The sequence below is a fragment of the Orbicella franksi genome, chromosome 4, assembly GCF_964199315.1.
Source record: "Orbicella franksi chromosome 4, jaOrbFran1.1, whole genome shotgun sequence".
Lineage (NCBI taxonomy): Eukaryota > Metazoa > Cnidaria > Anthozoa > Scleractinia > Merulinidae > Orbicella > Orbicella franksi.
The window spans coordinates 11,612,983-11,637,894 of record NC_138148.1 but is presented as its reverse complement, the minus strand read 5'-3'; the positions used below and the strand labels follow the sequence as shown (position 1 = coordinate 11,637,894).

General features: G+C 44.6%; 6 protein-coding genes across 7 annotated transcripts in view; 4 read left to right on the top strand and 2 right to left on the bottom strand.

Moving 5' to 3' along the window:
• LOC145484669 (uncharacterized) overlaps positions 1-24,912 on the top strand; it is a 335,301-nt gene that overhangs the window by 13,476 nt on the left and 296,913 nt on the right. The gene's annotated exons all lie outside the window — the stretch shown is intronic.
• Positions 1-24,912, top strand: part of LOC145484651 (uncharacterized) — a 57,626-nt gene that overhangs the window by 13,614 nt on the left and 19,100 nt on the right. The window contains exon 2 of one of the 2 annotated variants that reach the window (XR_014049048.1): positions 8,106-8,788. Coding sequence is in view for 1 of the 2 variants with exons in the window: in XM_081463253.1 (XP_081319379.1) it covers positions 8,106-8,489 (384 nt within the window). In the remaining variant the exon portion in view is untranslated. Of the gene's footprint in view, positions 1-8,105; positions 10,267-24,912 lie in introns of those variants that run through there. The other variant, XM_081463253.1, reaches the window with a different exon arrangement.
• On the top strand, positions 11,667-14,446 carry LOC145485510 (uncharacterized). The gene is made up of 3 exons (XM_081464173.1): positions 11,667-12,132; positions 12,882-13,533; positions 13,726-14,446. The coding sequence occupies exons 1-3, from the start codon at positions 11,667-11,669 to the stop codon at positions 14,444-14,446; spliced, it is 1,839 nt and encodes a 612-aa protein (XP_081320299.1).
• LOC145485509 (uncharacterized) lies at positions 18,697-19,969 on the bottom strand (the record flags this gene model as incomplete). Its single annotated transcript, XM_081464172.1, has 1 exon — positions 18,697-19,969. A coding segment is annotated over one exon (1,263 nt), but the record flags the coding sequence as incomplete, so codon positions are not given.
• On the top strand, positions 19,914-21,489 carry LOC145483386 (uncharacterized). The gene has a single exon (XM_081461888.1). The coding sequence runs from the start codon at positions 20,018-20,020 to the stop codon at positions 21,401-21,403; it is 1,386 nt and encodes a 461-aa protein (XP_081318014.1). The 5' UTR covers positions 19,914-20,017; the 3' UTR covers positions 21,404-21,489.
• Positions 21,358-23,264, bottom strand: LOC145483385 (uncharacterized). The gene is made up of 2 exons (XM_081461887.1): positions 21,454-23,264; positions 21,358-21,412 (listed from the first exon to the last, which is right to left on the bottom strand). Exon 1 carries the CDS (start codon positions 23,111-23,113, stop codon positions 21,461-21,463), a length of 1,653 nt encoding a protein of 550 aa, XP_081318013.1. The 5' UTR covers positions 23,114-23,264; the 3' UTR covers positions 21,358-21,412; positions 21,454-21,460.

Sequence of the window (24,912 nt, the reverse complement as noted above, 5' to 3'; positions counted from 1 at the left end):
CATAGCAGCACTACGCTTGCGCAGGAGAATCATTACCATATTTTCCTTCGACCGAATACCAGAGTCGAAATCTTTTTCATTTAACATTTTCTTTATGATTCCAAGAGAGTCTGGCCAAAATAAAACAACAAAAGCAATATAAAAATTACAAGAATGGTCTTTGCGGAACTGAATTAAAATATACGTTACAACAATGTACAGAAAAACTTAAATTAAGATTGTTGTGCAATCGTTGGCGAACAACAACTCAGGTTTACTTATTGAAGAAGAAAGGCGGCCCTACTGGTGACGCCTTTCCCATATTTTAATATTTAAGTAGTCGGTAGTTTCAATAACAGGAATTAATTAACATAGGTGTCATAGGTGCTTACGTACGTGTTACAAAGTCCTTTTGAATGAAACCGACTTCTAAACGGTTTTCCGCGAATAACACCTTTTCTTCTTAAGTAGAATGTTACTCATCCTCGGAGACCCAGGGGCTGCTAACCGGGACGATGCGATATTTTACATCAAGAGCAGACAAACCGGGACTTGTCTGCTCTTGACGTAAACTTTCGCCCAAAAATATCGCTCGCCCGAAAATATCGCACGTCCCGGTTAGCAGCCCCTGGGTCTCCGAGGATGAATGTTACTAGGAGATATTTAGTATAAGCTAAAATTGTCCATCTGTGACCTTCACTAAAGAAATAAGGTTTGCTTTGTTTTTACATCGAAGAAAACATAAATTTACATTAAGAATAAAACACACCGTCAATAACAATAAATTATTCTAGGAAAAATGGTCAGGTAAAAATACATTTTAGCAATTTACCTGTGGTCATGTGGTACTGGGCCTAAATAAAGATAACCATTCCAATTAAAATAACACCAACTGCGAAACTTCGTGGAAAACGTTTTCTTTGAGGTCATTTTATTCTAAGCACATGTAAATTAAATGTTCACCAAGTTTTTCCATCAAGAGTTTCCAGCAACATTTTTTTCCAAAAATATTCAATTTTTGTTCTTTAACAACATTTCTCGCTCCTGACTGGAGCTGTTGAATCAAATTGGTTTACTTGTCGAGCATTTCTTGGTAAGATCTCTATGAATTTTGAACGCCTTTGATTCCTGCTGGACATTCCTACTGGACATACTCCATAACTGCCCAAGCGAACTCGAGCGATTCTTCAATTTCTCTGACAGATTCTTTCACACCATCCATTTGTTGTTTGAAATCACACCTCAGCTCGTCCATTTGTGAGTGTACCTGGGTGAAATTGTTTTCTATTCTCGCTTCCGTGGTGTTGAACTTGTCCAAGTTAATCTTTATTCGTTTGATTTATAATTTTTGGGTCTTATGCATGAAATGCATACAGACCCTAAGTCAGAGGCAGATCTTGATTGTCAGTCACTTTGAGGACGAGATGACACGTGACAAATCTCCGAGAGTATAAATAGTCTGGCAGGTAGACTGGGTACTAGTAATTTCAAGTTGTTCCGTCGGCCATTGCTTCTGGCGTGTTGTTCTCGTTGAGTAATTGCAGCCGTTTTCCCTGTTTTGGGGAAATTTTGAAGAGCTTTTGGTCGCAAATTAGTAGTATTTGTTCAAGGTAAGTTATCTTCTATTTCAAAATTGCTCTGTCGTGCTGTTTATAATTGGGTTTTTTTCTTTCATTTCGAAAATTAACTGCACTGTCCTGCCTTGTTTGTTCTTTGTTATTTCATTCAGGTGTTGCTGAGTGGAGTTTCCTCGGCGATATCGATACGGGAGTTGTTTACACACGCAAGCCATCATATCTAGACTCGGCTTGTATTTAGTGCGGATCGCACTAAAGTTAATACGCTTTCGCAAGCCTACATTCATTGTGGTTACACCACAAGCCAGTTGTTACAGGGTTGTCAAAATAAGCCGACGATCGGCGCACTCTCGAAACCTGCGCCGCCTACTCCGAATGCTAGTAGGTTGGTCTTGAGCATGATATTGGAGAAATAACATGGAAATAAAACTGTTCAGTTATTAATTTGTTTGAACCCAAATTGGTCGTAGGGAATAAAGTATTTGCTGAAAAAGTGCTTGACACGAATCGAAACTGATTAATTTATAATTAGCCGTAGAATGTTCTACACCTCAGTGCATCATTTTCTGAAGCGAAAATACAGGAACAGTCTATTAAAAGTTGAGTTTTCGTCCAGTGTTCAAATGGCACTGCAATAAATAGGACTTAAGTGTCCCCCCCCAGTTAAGTGCTACTGTAATGAGAGAAGTAGATTTATTTACGCAAGTATTACAGCCTGTAACATCTAAGGCCGTCGGCGGGAAACTGGCTTATCCGTCACAAAACTGCAGAGTTACTTCAGTCTACACTATCCCTTACTTTAATGGAAATAAATATGCTCCTTTGTATTTTTTGAAGTGATATACTAATTTTCTAAATTTATAAACACACAAAAATGATACAATACAAGCATGTCAATCATCGGGTAAACACTAGCCTGCAGTGCAGCCGTCTTATTGGGGCGAGTTAGCGTTACAACCTCTCGACCGCCATGTTAGAAACCCCGTCCTCTATCCTTCCTCTTGTCTATCATTCACCCCCTTGGTAAAACTTTCTTTCTCTCTCCAGTCTTCCACTGCATGAAAAATTCAAGATGGCGGCTAAACGTTTTACGATGTGAGCGCTCGCTCGAAAAAATCTCGCCTGCTCTGCAGGCTAGGTAAACACAGAATATTTAATTTAGAGGCAGAGCTCCGACGAGATGGTTATCAGATAACGCGTGCGTGTCAAATACGTTCGCTATTAAAAAAGCCTAAAATTCCGAACATGAGATTAAAATATGAAAAAAACGTGAAATAACCTCATTTTCAAATTAAATTTTATATGAGCTAAGCCAAGAAAACGCCAAAATATCGAACGTTTCAAAGCCGTGGTTTCTGTGTGCATAATTGCGAAATTTATCGGCCAGACAAGACATCGCATCTGACTATACTCTCAGGAAGCTCCTGCTGTAGTAAAATGGTAATCTTTTTTTTATGCTCGTGATGAGATTTTATTCTCACTGAGTTTTAAGTTTTTAAAAAAGACAGTTGTATAATAGCGCACTTTGTGAAATAAGTCCAAGAAGAAAAAGATGAAAAGGTATTTTTTATTGCCTCCTTATGCACAAAATACAAATACAATACAGTAGAGATACAATACATACAAATATGATATATATATTATTGCAAAACCCTACAAGGGTTTTTCAGTTACAAGACTACATAACTATCATACTATAATACAGTCAGACTCCCGATAACTCGAACCCTCGCTAACTCGAACCCCCCGCTAGCTCGAAGTAATTTTCATTTCCCTTCAGGCCATTTTCTATATAATTTTAGCCTCGATAACTCGAGCTCCGGATAACTCGAACCTTTTACTATTTCCCATAAAGGTTCGAGTTATCGGGAGTCGACTGTAACTAAAAAAATAACCAAATAAGTAAGGTAATAAATATGCACAGGAGCCATAATCGGGGACAGAGACCGTAAGCGCGCGGTATTTCTAGTGTTGGGGCTGTCTCTATGGTATGGGACAATTTTGCTATTTTTAGAACAAATTGCGCCATCTTGTGCGGCACACGCGCGTACATGCTGCGAGGATTTTTGCGGATGTAGCGCGGGGAAATGGCGTCCGAAATTCCCGAAATGTTTGATACTTTTGGCCCACATATCAATACGTTCATGTCTGCTGGAATTTTACTTCGGTATTTTCGTCTTAAGCTGCTCCAGTTTGAGTGAAGTAAGACAACGTTAAATTTAGTTATGTGCCGCTTTACATTACTGACCAAGTCGTGTTCCACTGCTTCTTTTACAAGAGCTGTATGTTACTCCACTCTAAGTTTCCCATATGTTGAAGATTAACAGCTTTTCCAAAACACAGCAAAAACTATGTGGATATATTTGGATATAGCAGCGTTTCAGGACTTTAAAGTTTCCCTCCTCTTGCCACACGCTTGCGAGGATTTCGCCAGTCTATCTAGACCGAAAAGCAAAAAAAATAATAATTACAAGTTTGAGTTTCGCCTAAATGTTAAGCAACGCTTGATGTTTTATCAAAGCCCAATAAGTGACAATTAAGTTTATGTCCGTAGATGCTGCTCAGTTTTGTTTGTGTAAAAATCCAACAAATTCAGCTGTAAATTGTCTGTTGTCGATGACTAAGAGAACCCGCCAATGCGTGTTTTGTACAGTCAGTAAAACATGACAAATTGGACTTCCCCACTTTCATGTGAAAACGTCGATCGAACTCTCAGTAGTTTTCAAATATGTTTAAGGTTGATAAATGTTTGAGAACATGTTAAAAGCTTAGTTGAAAATATGTGAATACAGTAGAAATAATCGGCAAAATTACGATGACGCTTTCTTTAATGAACTCGAATAACGATTGTGATTTTGTTGGTGAGTTATCAAAACACCTTGTCTATTTTATTTTTGCACTGTAAAATTTCACTATATTAAAGAAACACACATGATGTTACTAGGCTTTTAGCGTTGGTGCAAATTGTTGCAGCATCTCGGCACAAAAGACAACGAACGAAATCTTTGTCAAGATTTGTTGACAATTGAAAACACCGACTCGGACTTGAAAGTGCACGCCCTGCACTATGCAAATGAGCTACTTGTACGCGGCAGACTTTCCTTTCAAAAACTTTTGCAAACGCGCCAAACAAACAGAAATAATAAGAAACTATCAAAACAGGTTTTGGCTATGATTAAACACTGTTTGGGAAACTCAGAAATTAACTCGATACCACAGTAAAGAGTTTTCTTACATAACTTTTCTTTACGGAACAAACGCAAAAGATTACGCGTACAACTAGTACGAGTAGATATTATTCATTCACAGCGCGAAATTGAAGTCATGTTTTCGACCCTGAAAAACTCACCTTTTCTATTAGCTCAGAGCATAAGACTACACATAAGAGCCCTGGTTCTTATTCCCTGCCTTATTCCTTGTCATTGCTGTGAAAAATCTGTAAGAGAATCTCGCAACTCTCACCATTTGATCACGCAACGTGACAGCATCCACGCGAGAGCCCCTGACATGTGCGTGGATCCGCGCGGATATATGACGTAAGGACCGGATGGCGCAATTTGTTCTAAAAATAGTAAAATTGCCCAAATATCATAGGTGCGCGCAGATCCCAAGACTTACGGTCTCCGTCCCCGATTATGGCTCCTGATATGCATTAAAAGCTTAGTGACATACAATGGATTGGATTTACTTTTTACAAATTCATAGATTTATCAGAAAAAAGTAGGTAAACAATTCTTTTCCTAAAACCGATGACAGAGTCTGAAGATCTTATATTACTCCAGAGCCTAGCCCCACGGTAGGTGAAGGACCGCTGTCCGGTGGTTCAACGGCACCTTGATATGTTCGGTTGACCGTGTTGTTTAATATTTCTAGTGTGAATTTGTGAGCGTCGAGTAAATTTCTCGATTAAGTACTCAGGGAAGAGTTTATTAACACTTTTAAGATCATTAAGGCATTGTTCAAGTAAAGTCTGCCATAAACAGGCAGCCAATGTAGGGATACAATGTGCAAAGTAACGGTGCAAGTGTAATTTACATTGTATCAAGAAAAACACAAAACACTAGTAAGGTAGGCGAAACTTAAATGAAAAAATTCTACTTATTATTGAAATCTTCTAGTTGTAAGTTTTTGGAGCGATTTGCTTGAGTGAGTCAATCTTCCCTAACCAGCTTTTTACCATGGCATTTATATAAACACTGGATTGGAAAATAACAATACTTAAGAGCGGGAAAATCATCAACAAAAGTACACAATGTTTGCTAAGAGAAGCCCCACATTGCATCTCAGGGAATTACTTTTCAAAATCTTCCCAGTGGAAGGTGGCGACCGGCTCCCATACTATCCCCGAACGATGCACAGTGCGCGTCTTAATTTGTCCAGCCGCTTCGCGGCGTCTTTTTCACGCAAACCTTATCTGCCTACATTTTGGATGGAATCCCCTACTCAAAAAACAATTGACAACCCCGCGGTACTCAGTTGTTAATGTTGTCATGCATTTAAACAGGCTTAGTCATTACAGCCGCAAAACCTTTTGACACTACATGTACTAGTTCACTTGACAGGTGTAAACAGTGCCGAGTTCAGAGAGTTAAAACTCACATGGGACATTGCACAAAACAGAGCTAAATTGAGAGATTGTTGTTGTGTTATGTCCCATTAGGACTAAGAGCTAAATAGATTATTATTATTATTATTATTATTAGAGGATAAAGTAAGTAAGTAAACAGTATTCTGCCATACATTTCCCACTTAAAAATTGTAACGACTTGTTATGTCTACCTTCTCACTTGTAGCAATTCAACTCCCAGGTTCTGACGTTTGAAAACAGCTTTCCAACCGAAAGGAATAAAACTAAGCATAAGACCCCCGTACGCATTGCGGACCTATTTTTATTATTAGCCTAAATTGTATTGAATAATATATATATTTTTTAATTAATTAAGAGTTATGGCATTGTAAAGCGCCAAAGACAAATAATGGAATATGGCGTTATATAAATGCATTTATTTTTAATTATTTATTTATTTTATTTATATTTTCTAATTCACTATCCTCCTTCTTAGTCTTACCTTCCGAGTTCTTTCGGCGGTTTCTCTTTGCGTTTGGATTTTGAGGGCAGCCTGGGGCGCGAGCCCGTCGTTTTAACATTGACGTGAAAGGACGTAATCGACCAACAAAAATCGGCGATTATGATTTGGTGGCAGTAAGATTTCCTTTGCAAGCACTCTGGTTTCAGTAAATTGAGCCTTAAGGTCCGGTAATACGGGCAGCATTTTTCTTCAACTTGTCTCGCAACATTGTTGCATTGCAAGTTGAAACCCTCTGTTGCGCGTATTACCACGTTTGTGACCAACTTGTCTCGCAGCAAAATACAGTGTTGCAGGTTGAGACAACATGTTGCGCCAAGTAGACTCGAGTTCTACTTTCTGCAACAAATTTTTGTTTTGTTGCTCGTATTACCACTGAAGCTACAACTTGCCTCGCAACAAATTTGAATTGAACGCTTCTAATTGGCTGTCACGAAGCGCGGGAAATAAAAAAAAACATGGCGGACGGTGAAGACGAGCTTGAATTCGAAGTAGACCAGTAACTCTCGGAAAGTCATAAATTTGCCCTGTACAAAGACCTCGAGGGCTGTCATAATCTTTGGGACACCTCGTTTGTCCCTTCAAAACAAGCAGCAAAAAAGACAAAAGGTTTGGAAGAACTGTCGCAAAAATACAACTTTTCGCCTAGCTTCATACTGAGAACTTCGCTGGCTATGAAAATTAAGAATAAAATGACGGCCAGAAGTCGAAGTGGAAGTTCGTCGAAACGCTAAATTATATGAAAGAAGGAGCCATCTTTATTAGCACACCATTGACCAATTATACGTGTAGAATTCCGCAGACTTGCAACACTGTACTTTGCTGCGAGACAAGTTGGTCACAAACGTGGTAATACGCGCAACAGAGGGGTTCAACTTGCAATGCGACAATGTTGCGAGACAAGTTGAAGGAAAATGTTGCCCGTATTACCGGACTTTTACTGGCTTTCCCGGCGCATAGTTTACGGAGCATTCAAAGCGCGTCCGACGGCCATCTTGACCTTCACACCTCTGCTTTTGCTTATGTGCGCTTATGTTCCCTATTGAGATCAATTTTTAGAAAACACGCGAAATTTAGACGTTTGATTGGACTTAAGGTAACCAGATATTTTCGTAAGGGAACCTAAGAGACACATGACACACATCTGAAGTGGTCGAAAAGGCGATCTTGAATGTGAGAAATGTTTTGACCATAACCAGCACTCTGCTGAACCCTGATGACGGTAACTGGCAATTGCACTGCCTCATAGACCCCATTCATAAATGGCTGCTAATTAAAAATTCTTTGTAAGTATTCAAATTAGCCCAACTAACCTCGTTTGGAGTTGATAATTCAAAAGAATTTTTACTCCCAAACAAGGTTAGTTGGGCTAATTTAAATGCATACAAAAGAATTCTAAATTGGCTGCCATTTATGAGTAGGGTCTATGTGTTTCATATATATTTTCCACTTTATGTTACAGAATCAACGGAGCACAGACAGAATGTTTCAGAGCCCAACAGAGTTCCTTATGGGAATCGTATACGTCTACATCTTCGGACACGTAACCTACCTGACCTTCCAATACTTCCTCAACCAGGGGCAACTTTTAGACCCAGGTGCCCTGATTGGAATTGGTTTGGGTGGGTGCATTGGCCTGATCGGTTATGTCTTGCGACATTGTGACGGGGCCACTGTTGTTGCTGTATGTTTGGTGTGTGGTTGCATGGGCAGCGGGATGTACAGATTCAACGAAAACCCAAGGGAACAGCAGAACAGGTATAGAGCTATTGGCCGTGACAATGCAAGAGAAGCAATACGGTATAGAATAACAGTACGACCAGAACCTACAGATGAAAATCAATAATGGAAACATTTATGGCGGTTTGCAAATGAATCTGAGGAGCCTCGGGTAGTTTATAAATCACATACTTTCTGATTGATTTCTTCCTTTATCCAGCTAATCACTGCACTGGATTGCATGGACTGCTGATTTAATTACATTACTGGCTGTGGTACTGAAGTTTGATATGTTACATGCACCTTGGGGAATCTTTGAAAACCACTTCTGTTCACTAAACTACACATCAAAAGCACTTTGCAATGACAGTCATTTCTTTTCACAGCATATTAAGGTTATTGTGTATTTCTAATCTGAGGATCAAGGTAATTTTCCTTCTCCAGGGTATTTAGATGTGCTGGTGATGATGTTCTACTAGCAAATTAAGCAAGGAAAATTTTGCCAGTAGCCTCTTAATTAATGGTATGTTTTAGACAACAGCACGATTCCTACAAGAAAGTGCCGAGAGTCTTCAAATAATAGTTACTACAGAATAATTTTCAACAACTAGCTTAGTATTTTAATCAACAGAATAGTCAACGAGGCACTGCTGAGTCATTGTTTAGTTTGTAGAGTTAAATACAGTTGTAAAAGCTAGTACTATAGTACAAGGAAGGTGTAAGAATTACAACACACGGTGTTCGTATTCCTGCTTGACCTATCTGATACTACAATACTCTAGCAAATATGATGCATGTATAACAAATTAACAACAGTTTTTCATGCTTCTGGCCTGTTATTGACCATGAATTTCGTCATAACAGTGTCAAAGTAGCTGTGGATCCACGAGGCGATAGCAGAGAGGATTCGGAGACTGCTTTGACAATGTTAGGGGGAAGTTCAGATTATCGCATAAATTATAAGTTCATGTGTCCATCCGCTCATTTAAAATGAAAATTAGCCAATGAGCGCACCAATGAGAATTTCTGCACTTATTGTAAGCTACATTTAATGCATGCTAGCATTGAAAACAAAACATATAAATTTAGGTATTTTAGTTTTGAGGACGTGATCTCTTACCCTACAGTAAAACATCTTTATGTTTATCTTCTCGTGTGTTATTGTTATTGGGATGTGAATGCAAAGAGGGGGAGGGAGGAGTTATCAAGATGATGCACAGTCTAAACAACTTCTTTCACATAAACTTGTCTTCATTTCACATTTTTCACTTTAACCAGCGAGCTTGTAGAGGCTACTGGGATATGTTTTCTTGTCCCTAACACATAGTTCAACGTTCAAGCTTAGTTCGCATTAGAAGAAGTTGTGGTTGAAAAATTGTACATTTAATAACTACAGCTATTGGCCTTAATATAGGGACTGTTTTAGTAAGCATGCAATTCTTGGGTTTTTGCGATCAGTTTATCATAAAGAAAAGGTGTCACAACAAAAGGTAAACTTAAAGTTATATTGAACTGATCACAAGCCTTCCGTGAAAGAAGCATGAAATTATAACATAACAATATTCTCTTACATGTAAAGTTAGCTCCAAGGTAGTGACTGAGAGGTTTCTTAGGCAATAAGTTTCACCAATCTTGGTTGATTAGACCTCTAATAATACAGAATTACAACTTAATTACATTCCATATTTTATTCCATATATTACATTCCATTCCATGTTACATCCATAGGACTCGCGCCGAAATGTATTAAACTAGCATGCCCCTTTTATGAGTGAAGCACTTACAGCAATCTATAATCAATCCTTGCAACAAGGAACCGTATATACTCAAAATATCAAAAGCGTAAACTCGTATTGACAGGCTAAGCGGGGCGACCCAACCGACCCAGCGAATTATCGAACACACATATAAAGTGGGGGTTCTGATACAGTGGGCAGCAAGAGGGCAAAAACCGGCCGAAAAAGCCCCCCAGTTACTTCCCCTCAGACTAAAGCTTCGGAGAAGTAACTGGGGGGGCTTTTTTCGGCCGGTTTTTGCCCTCTTGCTGCCCACAGTGTCCAGAACCCCCACTTTATATGTGTGTGTGTGCCAGAACTGTGTGTGTAACGCAACAGAAAAGTGAAAAAGCTGGTCCGTCGTCCGTAAACAATATGCGCGGATGTGCCCTTCACTTGTTTGTACAAAACTGTGCCAGAAAATTTTTCCTATTGGAGAAGTGCATGCTCAGTGTATACTGCGCCGACATGGCTGCCGCAAGATACTCGTCCGATGTTCTTCAAATGTTCTACGGCCCAATACCGAGGGAGGAAAGAATAAACCTTCCCGAGCCGTTGAGATACGAGGTTCGCGCACTATACGACGGGTTCCAAATATCCCTAAACGATTTCCAAGAATGGCTCCGTGTGTGGAGAATGGATATATCCGAAAGGAACCCAAACAATAAAGATCTTTTGAGGTTTGCAAGAGAAAACAAAGAAAAGATCACCGATTTGGTCGAACAAGAAACCCTAAGGTTAAAAAGCGTTAAAGTAAGTTTCGGGTTACAAGTGAAGTTCTCAATAGAAAGAAAGGACGAAACGCAATTCATGGAGCATTATTTCAAAGAAGACGAAACGCACGTTTTCGAAAAGAACGATAAGGAAAAGATAAAACAAAAATTCGACGAATTCATTGAAAACGCAAAAGGGGAAATAGAGAACTGGTCCGAGATGGGATCAGGATGGGCTGTTGAAAGGATACAAGTCGCGTACGTGAATGTTGCGCGCAATCAGCCACTTCGCGGGGGGACCTATCTGCCTCTTCCCGCCAAACTGTCGAACAAGAATGCAATAATCAACGTGAAAAACAGAGATAACGAATGCTTGAAGTGGGCACTCAGAACGGCTTTATTCCCTCCAAAAGATGGAAAGAACCCGCAAAGACCAAGCAAATATCCGGTAAACGACGGTATCAACTACGTAGGCATCGATTTCCCAACACCGGTAAAACAGATCGAAAAGCTTAAGGCACAAAACCCGAAACTCGCAATAAACGTATTTGGCTGGGAAAACGATCGTGTGATTGTGCACCGGATAAGCCAGAAACAAGCGAAAATGCCGCGGATAAACCTGATGTTAATCGAGAAAGGGGAACTTCAGCACTATTGTTACGTAAAAAGAGAAAGCGCTTTGCTGTTCGACCAGACCAAGCACAGAGAAAAAAAGCACTATTGCATGATGTGCATGACCGGTTTCACAGGAGAAGACTTGCTCGAGGATCACAAAAATATTGCAACGGTGTGAACGGCAGGCCGACAAGGATTGAGATGCCGAAAGAGGGGGAAAACATCCTTTCATTCAAAAACTTCAAAAATCAGATGAAGGCGCCTTTCATTATTTACGCGGACTTTGAGGCAGTTGTAAGAAAGATTCAGAGCTGTGAGCGCGAGAGAACGCAAACAAGCTACACAGAGAAGACTGAAAAGCACGAGGCGTGTGGGTACTCATACATGGCTGCGATAAGTGATGGTAAAGTGGTAGGTTCAAATACTTACAGGGGCGAAAACGCGGTGGGAACGTTTTTAAGCGACATTCTGCAGGAAGAGGTGAAAATAAGAGAGAGTTTGGCCACACCAAACCCGATTGATATGACGGCCGAAGACTGGGAAAAATTCAAAAACGCAAAAGCCTGCCACGTTTGTAACAAAAGTTTGATAAAAGACGAATTCTTAGACTCCGAGCCAATCTGGGACCATGACACAGGGAGCTATTGCGGCCAAAGTCACAAAAGATGTTATTACGAGGCGCTCAAAAAAATAAAATTTGTTGGGCCAAAAAGAGAAAGAAAAGAAAAAGACAAAATTGACGAATGGGTTGAAAAAGATCAGGAAACATGTTTGTTCTGCACAGAAACTTTTTTGAAGAAAAACTTCAGAGACGTGGTAAAAGACCATTGCCACATAACGGGCAGGTACCGCGGAGCCGCGCACGCCGAATGCAACAAAAAACTGCGAATTAACCCGAAGACTGACCCAATACCAGTCGTATTCCACAACCTGAGGGGCTACGACGCGCACCACCTGATGCAAGCGATGTCGAAGCTGGAGAAAGAGGTGAAATGCGTCGCCAACAACATGGAAAAATACATCACATTCTCGGTCGGATGTCTGCGTTTCATCGACAGTTTGAACTTTTTGCAGGGAAGTCTCGATTCACTTGTAAGCGCAACGCCGAGGGAGTCATTGAAAATAACATCAACGATTTCGAAAGGAAGCGACCTGCCTTACAAAAAAGGGATCTACCCTTACGAGTACATGGACTCAAGGGAAAGATTTAGCGAGACAAGGCTTCCGGACAAAGAGAAGTTTTACAGCAAGCTGAACGACGAGCACATAACAGACGAAGAGTACGCGCACGCGAACGCTGTCTGGGAGGCTTTTGGATGCAAAACGCTGGGCGACTATCACGATCTTTACGTGAAAACGGACGTCGCGCTGCTGGCGGATGTTTTTGAGAACTTCCGAAACCCGTGCCTTAAGCAGTACGGGTTGGATCCAGCGAATTATTACACGTCGCCCGGACTCTCCTGGGACGCGCTCTTGAAAAAGACGGGGGTCGAGCTCGAGCTCTTAACAGACTACGAAATGCATCTCTTCGTGGAAAGGGGAATGCGGGGCGGAATCTCGATGGTGAGCAAGAGGTACGCCAAGGCAAACAACCCGCTAGTACCGGGATACGACCCAAGCAAGCCAAAAAAACACATCCGGTCTATCTTAACGCAAACAACCTTTACGGATGGGCGATGAGCTTGCCTCTGACGATAAGAGGTTTCAAGTGGAAACGTGAGTTGCCCACAGAGGAGGAGATTCTTGGGATGAAAGAAAACGCGAAGAAGGGGTGCATTCTCGAGGTGGATCTCGAATACCCGCCAGAACTTCACGAGGATCACAACAGCTATCCCCTGGCGCCGGAGAAAAAGGCCGTAAAAAAGGAGTGGATGTCGGAATACCAAAAGGGGCTGATGAAAGACCTGGAACTGAAACCCCCGGACAGCAAGAAACTGCTGCTAACGCTTCATGACAAAAAGAACTACGTCGTGCATTACAGAAACTTGCACTTTTATCTGAAGCGGGGAATGAAACTGAAGCGTGTGCACAGGGTGCTGGAGTTCGAACAAGAACGCTGGATGGAGCGGTACATCCGGATGAACACGGAGTTCAGGAAGAAAGCGAAGAGCGAATTTGAAAAGAACTTTTACAAGCTCATGAACAACTCCGTTTTCGGTAAAACCATGGAAAACCTGCGTAACCGCGTTGACATAAGAATAGTGCGCAGCAACGAGACGGACAAAATAAGGAAATTGATCGCCGGCCCTTTGTACTCAAGGCATGTTTTATTTTCAAACGACATGGCGGGGATTGACATGCGAAAAAGCAAGCTGCTTCTAAACAAGCTGGTCTACACGGGGATGACGATCCTTGACAACAGCAAGATCCTGATGTACGACTTCTTTTACAACGTGCTTAAAAAGAAGTACGGCTCAAAAGTCGAGCTCTTGTACACGGACACCGACAGCCTTCTGATTATAATCGAAACAGAAGACGTCTACGAAGACATGAAAAACAACATGCACCTTTACGACACGAGCGACTACCCGAATGAGCATCCTCTCCACTCAAACAAGAACAAAAAGGTCTTGGGCAAGATGAAAGACGAATGTGCAGGGACCCCCATCGCAGAGTACGTGGGTCTGAGACCGAAAATGTACTCAATCCTGAAAACGGACGAAAAAAATATCAAAAAAGCGAAGGGCGTGAAAAAGAACGTTGTCAAGAAACAGATAACGCATGAACAGTACAAGGAAACGCTTTTCTGCGCGAAGCAGCAATGGCATGGAATGAATATTCTTCGAAGCGAGGGGCACGAGATCTACGGTATGCATCTTAACAAAATTTCGCTTTCGCCATTTGATTCAAAGCGATGGATAGGTGACGATGGTATCCGTACAAAAGCTTACGGGTACACATGCATGGATATATTGTCAACATTAACGGATGATGAACTTAGAGGGTTGGAAGCCGAAGTTTCAAAGTTGCTCTGGGGGTAATTGCGTGTTCGGAGGTACAACGAGCAGCTCTTCGCGCACGAAGCCGCGCTTGGGCCCGTCGCGCAGATAGTAGAGAACGGGCTGATCCGGTTTGGAAAAAGATCTTTCAATGCCGAAAACTTTCAAAGACCAGATTGGATCAGTGGCTCTTTTCACGCCCCCTTCAAGCTCGCCGGGCTGGTAGAGATAACGAACCTGGACAAGAGAGGGGAGGATTTTTTCGCGTTTTCCAACAGGCCTCGTGTAAGGTGTCGATGGCCTTGCATAAACAGATATTTCTTTGATGGCGACGGCGGGTTTCTTGCCGATAAGGCTTGTGACCTCGTTGTTCAAAGCCGAGACAACTTCAGGAAGTCTTTTCACCCAGGCGGTGGACCGCTTGCCCTCAGTGAGAAGCATTTCCACGGCGTACTGGTGCCCGAACAAGCGCTCCGCCAGGGTGCGGTTGAAACGTTCGACAATGGCCTGGTCGCGGTGAATGTTAACGTGCCCGCGCCGGATGTATGTTTTGTGCTTTTTCATCTCTTGTGTGACAGCGCCCATGAATTCGCGCCCGGGGTCAACCTGCAGCATTTCGGGCCATTCGAGAGGCGAGCGCTTGTAAATCTTCTGAAAGGCCAGGGCGACCTCATCAGAATTTTTCGAAGTCAGGGGCTCGGCCTCTTTGTAGCGGCTGGCCACGTCGACAACGGTGAGCGCGTATTTGAAAACTTTGCGGCCGCGAGGGAGCTTGTCGTGCGGCAGAAAAAGAAGGTCCGCCTGATGGACCTTGTTGGGCGTGGGAACGTCGAATTTTGGCCGAGGAATCCGCTTCGGCGCGGGGAGGTATACCTGCCAGAGCGCTTGCCTGATCAGCCACTTTTTTGCGGCTTCTTCAGGTACCTTGGCGGCTTCGGCCAATTTTTTGATCGCGGCGATTCCTTTCCAGTAGCCCCCGGTGCCGTAGTAAATCTTTGCGAGTTTGGCGTCCATATAAGTGAGGCGTAAAAAAGTTTAAAGGAACCGGAAGGCCGCGAAGCGGCGGGCGTCATTTTTTCAGACCAACTCCAGAAATTTTTCCCAATAATGCAGCTTTTCGCTTGTTAAACATTTCAGACAGGCGCAAACTTCGTTGAAGAGGCGCTGCTCTTCTTGCAAAAATCTTTCTCTCATTGTTTCAAAATTTTCGACGGCATTCATTAGTATTTTTTTCTTTACTTCTTCTTCTCCATACGTTGGACAGACAATTCTAAACAGATTCATTGAAAACTCTTTTAGATTTTCAAGTTGTTCGCGCCTTTTGTTTAAATTTTGCTTGAATTGTTCCAGCTGTTCCAGCTTTTTTAGCATTTCCTCTGGCAATTTCACACCAACCTGACACTGAGTGCTTGCCATAGCAATTCTCGAAAACCCGCCTCTGTCTAAAACGGCGGAGGTTTATAAGAAAGGTGTAAAAAGTTTAAAGGAGCCGGAAGGCTGCGTAGCCCAGCGCGAGAGCCCCGGCGCCCACGAACGCGAGTTCGCCATTTTTCTGCTGCTCGCTTGGCTGATAGAAATCTGAGAACTTCGGCTCCTTGGGGGGCACCATCTGTTCGTCAGGATGCGCCTGGTTGTAGAGTTTGAAGACGTAGTCCGTGTTGGTCATGTTCTGCTTGGCCTGCTCTTTTGTTTGCGCGTTGGTCGCGATCCAGTCGAGAAGTTGTGTCCGGTCTCGCGTGTATTTGGCGTAAGCGGCTTCATAATCTTCGAGAGCTTTGTCGTGGCGCTTTTTTTCTTCAAGCGATAAAAGCCGTAACGTTCTACACAGCCCCGCCAATCATGATAGCGAGGCTCGCCATGGTATATATTATCGGAAGATTTTTTCAAAAGCTGTCTGGGAGGATTTTCTGGTCCTCGAGGTACTTTTTGAGCGCAATGCTGCCCGCCATGACGGTGGTGAACCTCATGTAATTCATAAAGCTGCTGCTGGGATCGGAAGTGAAATTCTCTTTCACAACCTTTTTCGCGGCCCAGCCGATGCCCGCGGCTAATCCCGTGAGAGTTGCGGCGTCAATGACGGTCTTGACAAGCTTGTTGCCGGACATGGCGCGCTTGATATAAGGAAAGAGCGAAAGTTTAAAACAAAATTAATCTGTCTTGCCTGCGGGGCTGTGCCCCGAATTTTCACCGCGCGGAGCGCCTGACTCCGCCGAGAATTCATCGAAGACCTTTTCTATTTCGATCTCTTCTCGCACCTCTTGTTTTATTTTTCTCCGTCTTTCTCTGTCTCGAGAGACCTTATCGGCAAACATTTCGTTGGCAAGCATTGACACAGCTCCGTAAGCATTCTCGGTGAGAGTGACCCAAAAAAGCGTAACCCCTCCGATCGCTGCTGTATAGATGAGAACCTGCGCAATGCTTGGGATCGTCATCGTGAGATATGAATCGCGCGCAAGCATTTAAATCATTTTTTTAAATCCTCTTGGCCGTGTATCGCGAGCAAGTTCTGGCTCGACACTCGCGGGCTCTGGCGGCGCGGGCTCCGGCGTTTTGAATTTGTCGAACACGGGCTTGGCCATTGCCATGAGCTCTTCACGCTTGTAATAGATCCCGAGCAGGGAAACGCCAAAGCCGCAAATACCAATCCATTGGTTGGCGCTGAGGCCAAAAAGGCCGCCGCTATTTGGGCTTTCTTCTTTTGTATCTGGGGCTGGCTTGGGTGGGGGCCGCTGTGGCGGCTTTCGCTTGCTTTTCTGCGTAATAAGCCTCGGCGAACGCTTTCTTCTGTTCTTCCCGGGCCAGCCGCGTTTTTTCGGCGGCCTTTTTTCCGGCGGTCACACGCTTGGGGTCTTTTTCGCGCTGCGTGGTTGCAGTCGGAGTCGTCGCTTGCTGTGTGACATCGGCGGCAGGCGCTGCCTTGGTCTCTACCTGAGGCGCAGTGACGGCGGCAGGCGCTGCCTTGGCCTCTACCTGAGCGGCAGGCGCGCTCTCGGATTGTTCGGTTGACATTGAAGCGAACCGTATTATAAGCAAATAAAAAGTTTAATTGTTAACAAATTGTCAGCAAGACCTCAGCATTTGTTAACAATTTGTCAGCAAGACCTCAGCATTTGTTGATGAATGGTGACCATTTATTCTGCAGTTGCTGAGCCGGGTACTTTATCAACGCCCTCAAGCGGATAGCCTTGTTCATCGCGAGAAGGGTGGCTCGGCTCCGGCAACTGTGGACTAAAATCAATATGTTTCGTGGTGATGAACACCGCGTTGGCCGCGGCAAGAAACCGGCCGCACTTCAAAGAAAGGTTGCTCTTTTTAGTAAGCCTCGATGTCTTTGATTTTGACGGTCATTCCGACCACTTTGGTTACAAGAAAAATGAAGCTGTCGATCAGGCTGTCCGTTGTCTTCGAGCCCACGTATGTCTCATAGCGTTTGGTGTATTTCTCGACATCTTTGTCGCTCAGGCGCTTCACCTGCTCGTGTGTCAGCTGCAATCCGATGGCCTCTTTGGCTTTGCCTGTGGACACCAGCACGGCCAGCTGCTCGCGAAGAGCGGGAATGTCGGGTCCGGGGGCGGTTTGAACAAGGCCACCTGCGGGACCACTCGACGGCTCGGGCTCCGTTTGAAGAAGGTTCATAATTTCTTCAAACGCGGCGTCTTCTGCAGCCATTGTGCAAGGCTATATACAGCTTGCATTTTTTTTTATTCAAATACCTTTACCCCGTAGGGGTGGCAAAGCGAGAACACAAGATAAGAGAACTTTCGCTCTTTCAGCTTTGAAACCAGACCTTTGTACTCATCCGGGGAGAGCTCGCCGGCGTAAACCTCGAAGATGGCTTTCGTGGTCCTGGCCGAGGGGGTGTAAAAGAGGACGATCGCCGCCACGTTCTCACGGAAGGAAGCTGTTATTCAGGTCAACTTCTGGGTCAGCGCCCACACGCTGATGCCCATATGTCGTGCAGAAAAGACGAAATTCACCAGCTCGCCTGTGCACCCTTTCACATCTTTGGAGGCCGCGCAGTCGTCGAGGATTATGAGCGTGTTGGTGTCCTCGGAAAGCCATCTCACGAGCTTCAACCACCTTTCCACGTCGTGCTGCTCACAGACCATCACATCCATTCTCGGATCGTTTTCGCCAAGCCGGTGGTAGGTCTTGTTGTGCGTGAACGTCGGGCAGATGAGCACGATGTAGTCGAACTTGCCGCGGAACGGACCGTAGAGCTGGTCCACCACGAACCTCGATTTGCCAGAATTGGTCGGCCCCACGATGAGAGCGTTGAAGGGTATCTTGCTTGGGTCCATATTAGTTCTGTACAGATTCCAGCTGTCTTTCCATAATGTTGAACTGGGAGTCGGCGATGACGAATACGTGGCAGTTCACGTTGCCTGAGCCTTCGGCTTTCCTCTCGATTTCCAGCTGTACCCCGTCTGTACTGTTCACAATACGCTTGCCGCTTCCATGAATTTCTTGGTCCGCCATGGAGCGCATATCAATCAGAAGCCCGAAATTATCTCCGGTGTAAAACTTTGTCACATCCATGCGCTCGGTTTTATTTTTTTCCTTCACGAAGAAGCGTTGGGCCTCTTCCCACATGTCCTTGCCTTCGACGCCGTTGTTGTAAATCATGTTGGGCGAGCCGTTGATCGTGACGCTGACTTTAGTCAGATCCGGAAAGATGTATTTTTCCGAATCCCTGGCTCCGTCAGTATAAGGCTCTATGAACAGTAGCAGGAGGGCTTTCAGCGACCTTTTTTGGGCATCGATTTTGATGTTCATCCTCGTGTCGGTGTCTTTTTTGAAGGGCACCACTTTGGAACGCATCACGTGGTCATAGGCGAACTCTTTTCCGCTGGAGTAAACGCTATGAGCCTCGTCTGCCAGAGTCTTGCGGCGGATCATATCGTACTCGAGCTGGATGTTGGTCAGCTTGTATTTCAGCTTGGTTGTATCGGAGCCATTGACCACATGTGCAGCTTCAGCCAGGGTTATTTCGAACGTGAGGTCTTTGTAAAGGGCCTGGGGGTAGAAAACGCCGTGGTCGGTTAAGATCTGATGGTCCAGCCTGATCCGGTACTTGCTCCCGTACACCTCGTTCAGCTTTTCTTCAGCGTCGACTCCCGAGGTTTCCTTGTCTCCCGCGCCTGAGCGGATCTTGCATAGTTTTTCACTCTGAATCCCTTCGAGGATCCTGTTGTCTCTTTCTTCCTGCGAAAGGAAAAGGTTATCAAAGATTTTGTAGATGCCATAGCCGACCGTGTCATGCAGGATAGTGCTTGCAAACTTCACGTGCAGCCTGTCAACGAGCGCTCGCGCGACGTTCTGGACAAGGAAGTTGTTGGCGTGCCCTCCAGAAAGGTCGATGTTAAAAACAAGCGCTAGCGATCCTGGCACCAGAACCTCGTTCGCGTTCAGCTTGGGCACGTGAACGCACAGTCTCGCCGGGGTTGGCTTCAGTACTGGAAAAGGTGATCCGCTTGACCGAGCGCTCGGCCTGCATGCCTTGTAATGTTTTTTTGCTGTATGTTGCGCGAGGGTTCTCTGGAACTGCCATTGTGTATAACACTCCGGCGATTATTTCTAATTTGAAAAATAATAGGCCTGAAATATATTACTATGGCGGAAGGCGGTGGCGAATTTGGTTACGGAGACCCGGACCTTGACAATCGGCTTGACCACGACTCTGATGAAGGCGAACAAGAGGTTGACACAACCCGTCCTTTTCAGCCAGGCGCGGCGTCCACTCCCTATCACGGGGGCGAACAAACGGAAATGAGTACTTTTCCTCACGAGCAGTCCGGCCTGCCTGACACTTCTTATCAGGAAGAAACCCCTTTGCTCGGTGATTTCATACATACCGATGACAAACCGGCCATGCTTGAAAGGGCAAAAGAAAAAATCAGAAGATGGTTCCCGAAGGTAGACTTCAAAAAATTGGGCCCAATTGGTTTCAGCAGAAAAGGAAATCAATCTGAGATCGTTTCATTTGGCCCCCGGGGGGGTGAGTCTAAAATTTTCAAGCTTGGCGACGAAGGGTTACTAAAAAGTTTCACAGAAGCGAAAAAAGCAGCTCTGGGGCCAAGTGCTGAAGGCATCATTGCTGAAGACCGCGACACCATCAGAGAACAACGCCAAAGACTTATAGAGGCAGAGCTCCAACTACAACAGACGGAAACACTCTCTTCACAAAGAGAAGAAGAAAAGAAAGAAGTGGAAGCCCTTAGACAAAAAATCGCGCAAACGGATGCTCAGATTGATGCCCTTCAGGATAAATATGGTTCGAATCTTGATAGTGAAGCAGAGCTGCGTAGGCTCAAACAACTGAAAAAGAACTATCAAACCGACCTTGAAAACAAGAAAAAAGCTTTGGACTCGCTCACAAAAAAAGCAATAAACAGAGAAAAAGAACAAGCCAAGGTTGACAGACTCAGGGCCGGCCTCGCAGCAAAAGAAGGTGAAACGAACGCCATGGAAGAAAGGCTCAACCAAACAAAACCGTTCGACGACCTGAAAGAGCAGGAAAGCGAGCTGCAGCGCCAAAACGAGGAAGACCAGGCGATCATCCAAGATGAGAATGCCTCACCCTCCGAAAAAGAAGCCGTAGAAGGCAGAGTGGCAGAAATAAATGAAAAGATCGCGCGTTTGCAAACTCAGATCGCGGAAAGGGAAAGGGGGCGGCCTCTCTTGGAAAGGGTCAAGGAGATCTTCAAAAAATATGGCGTGACGTTGACCGCCATTCTTCTAGCCGCCGGGACCACAATCGGCACTGTCATCGGGGTCCTCACCAGAGGTCTGAAAGCCACCGGCAAAGCTTTGGGAAACGGCCTCAAAGATAGTGCCGCGAAACTCGGTTCTCTGCCGCCCGGGCTGATTGGCTCGATTGTGAGCTTCCTGCTCAAAGCCGCCGGCCAAGTCGTCGGGTTTCTGGCCGAGCACACCTGGCTGCTCATTCTTGCCGCGGTGGCCTTTTTGTTCGAAAAATATTTTAAGAAGCAGCGTTAACCAGCGGGGCTGTGTGGTTGGGCTCTGCCCAGCGGCCCGGGGTGTGGAACCCCACACTTACCTCCAAGCCATGAACAGCAAAGCCGATAAACCAACTACACCGACAATGACAGCCGTTTTGCTAATTTCGTGTTGCGGTGTTTTATCCGAAGCCTCGGGCTCAATTTTTTGCACCGGTGGCTGCGCTTGTTGAGTTTCGGCCGAAGCTGGTTTCCTGTGGTGTGGAACCCCACGCCCCGATTCGGCTGTTGCGGCTTTGTGTATCGGGTTAGACGGGTGGCTGTTGGGAGGGTTAATCTTTGACGGGCCGCCTGCCATGGGTTTGAGCCCAGCTTTTTTTGTGTCTGGATTTACCTCGTTGTTCACCCCCAGTTTCATCCCGGAGACCGCCTGTTTCAGCTTGTTGTTGCAACCGATCGTACTTGCGGTGTTTATTATCATTTGCGCGGGCATGAGCCAGGCCATGGGGGCAACAGCGAGATTGAGCCTGACCTTCGCTTGGTCCACCGCGAGCTGGTACCTTTGCACGCTCGCGGCCAAGTCGGGCTGTCTGATCGCGTCTTCCATCAGCACCAGGAACTCGCTCTGGGCTTCTCTCGCCCGACCGCCATAGCCGACAATGCTGCTGCGGACGTTGACTTGCGCGCCCAGAGCGCAGTAAACGAAAGCCTCGATTGACTGATTTATTCTCGACAAGCCCGCCTGCGTCAAACCGTTCGCGGTGTTTGGCGCGAACCAGTCCGCTTGAGCATCAGAAGCGGCCCCAGGCTCGATGAAATAAATCAGGTTTCCTTTTATCCCTTTCCCGCCTTCATCACTGAATTTGTTCCATCCCGGGCATTGGTACTCAGTTTCAGTCGCTCCTGACGCGTACACGTAAACGCTTCCCAGACCGTGGTTTTCCCCATGCGTGTAGCGGAAATCGCTCGGGGGGTCAATGCCGAACTCGCTGCATATCCTTTTGTACGAAGCGACATCGTAATGATTATTGTATTGGTTGAAAGGCGGGTCTCCAGGCAAAGCGCTCATGCTCTGAATTCCTCCAAGCTGGTACAAAATGCGCCTGACCGTGAAATACACGTGGAATTTGTAGAAAACTCTTATCTGCGGGGGGAGATCCATCCCGCTGTCAAAGATTTCGCGAGAAACTCCACACCCCTGCGTCGCGCAGAAAACCGCGAAGTTGAGCTGCTGCGGCCAATATTTCATGTCAGGTCCTCCCAGCCAGCGTTTTGATTCGACTGCCGACGTGTGCCTGAGTTTGGTGTCTTGAAATATTTCTCTGAATTTCGTTGTGAAATATTTTTCAGGTGTGACGTATATTTGAATTGGGGCGTCGAAAATTTTTTTCAAACTTTGCGCTTTGCCGTCGAAAGGTACGGCAGGGATGGGCAAGGAAACTTTTGAACCAAGCGGCGCCAGCTGGTAAGGAAACCCTCCAATGTCCTCCGAGCGCTTGTCTTCCAAACCGAGCGCCATTTTCATTTCCTCGCTCCAATATTTTCTGTCTGAGCCGAAGACGCTTTGAAGCGAGCCTGGGCCCTCTTTGAAAAAGATTTCTTCCGTTACGTTTTTTCCGTCTGTACTCCGCTGAGCAATGAAACGAGATCTATCGGCCTTGGGGAAATGTCCCACAAATTCTCTCCATGCGTTTGCCTTGGCAATTGAGTCTTTTATCACAAGGTTTGGATCTTTCCACACATTCGCCATATTATTTGAACACAATTTTATTTGTTGAATATAAAAATGGCTGTTCTCACTCTTGTCACGCAACAGAACGGAGAGACCATCTATTTTGAAGAACCGATACCGAGAGTCGGTTTCATGAAACTAATTTCGTGCAGTTTGTACAACAGCTGGGACAATTTGAAAAGAGAAGGTTCGGCCACCTTGGGAGATAAAGGCAAAGATACCACTTTGCCAACTGGTCAATTACTCCCAGGTCATTACAGTTTAGAAAAAATTTCTCAAGAAATACCCAATCTGTTCGCCAAATATAGCTATAAGCTGGAAACAGCAATTAACCAACCTCTTGGCCAGCTTGTAATCATAAATTCTGGGTTAAGAACGATAGAACTTGATCGCGATTTAGCCGGTTTGCTTGGTATTGGGCGAAAGCTGAAGTTTATAACCTTCGCAAAAAGGCTTAGATCTCCAACGTCATATTTCATTCATTGCGACTTGATCGACAAACAAAAGAATCTGTTCAATGGCAAAAGGTCAGATATCTTGGCCTCTTTTGATGTGAAAGGGAAGCCTTATGAAAAAGTAAGCTACCAGGCTTCTCCGCAACAGGTTTTGCGAAACTGCTCTACAGATAAGTTAATAAATAGCATCACCATTTGTGTGAAAGATGAAAATGGCGAACTGTTTGATTTCAAGGGCATGCCACTTCTTTTTGAATTAGAGTTATTTGAACACAATTTTATTTGTTGAACATAAAATGGTTGTTCTTACTATTGTCACACAACAAAATGGCGAGACAATATATTTTGAAAAACCGCTACCGAGAGTGCGTTTCATGAAACTCATTTCTTGCAGTTTGTACAACAGCTGGTACACTTTGAAAAAAAGAGGATCAGCAACCTTGACTGGCTCTGCCACCGCAATTTTCTTTCCAGGGCATTACACTTTAGAAAGTTTGGCAGAAAAAATAGCCAGCATGTTCACCATTGTCGGTTATGATATGGAAACTAAAATCAATAAACCTCGTGGCGTGCTTCAAATCGTAAATAAAGGGTTCAAGAAAGTTCTTCTTAACACAAATTTATCGAATTTTCTTGGTGTTAACCCAAAGTTGAGCACTAAAACACTCGTAAAAAGGCTTTCATTTCCAACAACATATTTCATTCATTGCGACTTGATCGACACAGAACGGAATCTGTTCAATGGCAGAAGGTCAGATGTATTAGCCACGTTTAATGTGAAAGGGAAGCCTTATGAAAATGTGATCTACCTGGGTTCTCCGCAACAGGTTTTGCGAGACTGCTCTACAGACCTGTCCATAAATAGCATCACCATTAGCGTTAAAGATGAAAATGATCAACTCTTTGATTTCAAGGGCTTCCCCCTTCTTTTTGAATTAGAGTTAAATTAAATTTCTATATATACGCAATGTCTTCGGCAAATCTGTTGCCACCAAGCGCGCCGCCTGACATCTATCCAAGCCTTCCCGAAACGTTGAATGCCGAAAATTTCCGGCTAACCGAGATAAGCAGAATTGAAAAAGAAATTTCTGCTGAGGTCGAGCATTACAGGCTTGTGTTGAAAAAATACAAAAAAGCCCGGAAAGCGCTTCACTATTCCCTGGTTGGCCTTGGCGCCTTCACAGCAGTTCTGTCTTCTGGGGCTGTTGCAACATCACTCACTGGTGTTGGAATTGTTGTCGGCGCGCCTGTTGCCGGGATAGCCGCTTTATCTGGCGCTGTTTCCACTGGCCTGTCCGTTGTCAACAAGAAGCTTGAACGCAAAGTCAATAAGCACTCGAGAATCCATTCTCCGGCTATTGC

Excerpts from the sequence above, each read along its gene's own strand:
- LOC145485510 (XM_081464173.1), top strand. The coding sequence starts at position 11,667 with ATGCCGAAAGAGGGGGAAAACATCCTTTCATTCAAAAACTTCAAAAAT. Across the intron at positions 12,133-12,881 it reads CGGCCAAAGTCACAAAAGAT|TACGGGTTGGATCCAGCGAA; the intron begins GTTATTACGAGG and ends TGCCTTAAGCAG. Across the intron at positions 13,534-13,725 it reads CAAGAACGCTGGATGGAGCG|GCATGTTTTATTTTCAAACG; the intron begins GTACATCCGGAT and ends TTTGTACTCAAG.
- LOC145483386 (XM_081461888.1), top strand. The coding sequence starts at position 20,018 with ATGGCGGAAGGCGGTGGCGAATTTGGTTACGGAGACCCGGACCTTGAC.
- LOC145483385 (XM_081461887.1), bottom strand. The coding sequence starts at position 23,113 with ATGGCGAATGTGTGGAAAGATCCAAACCTTGTGATAAAAGACTCAATT.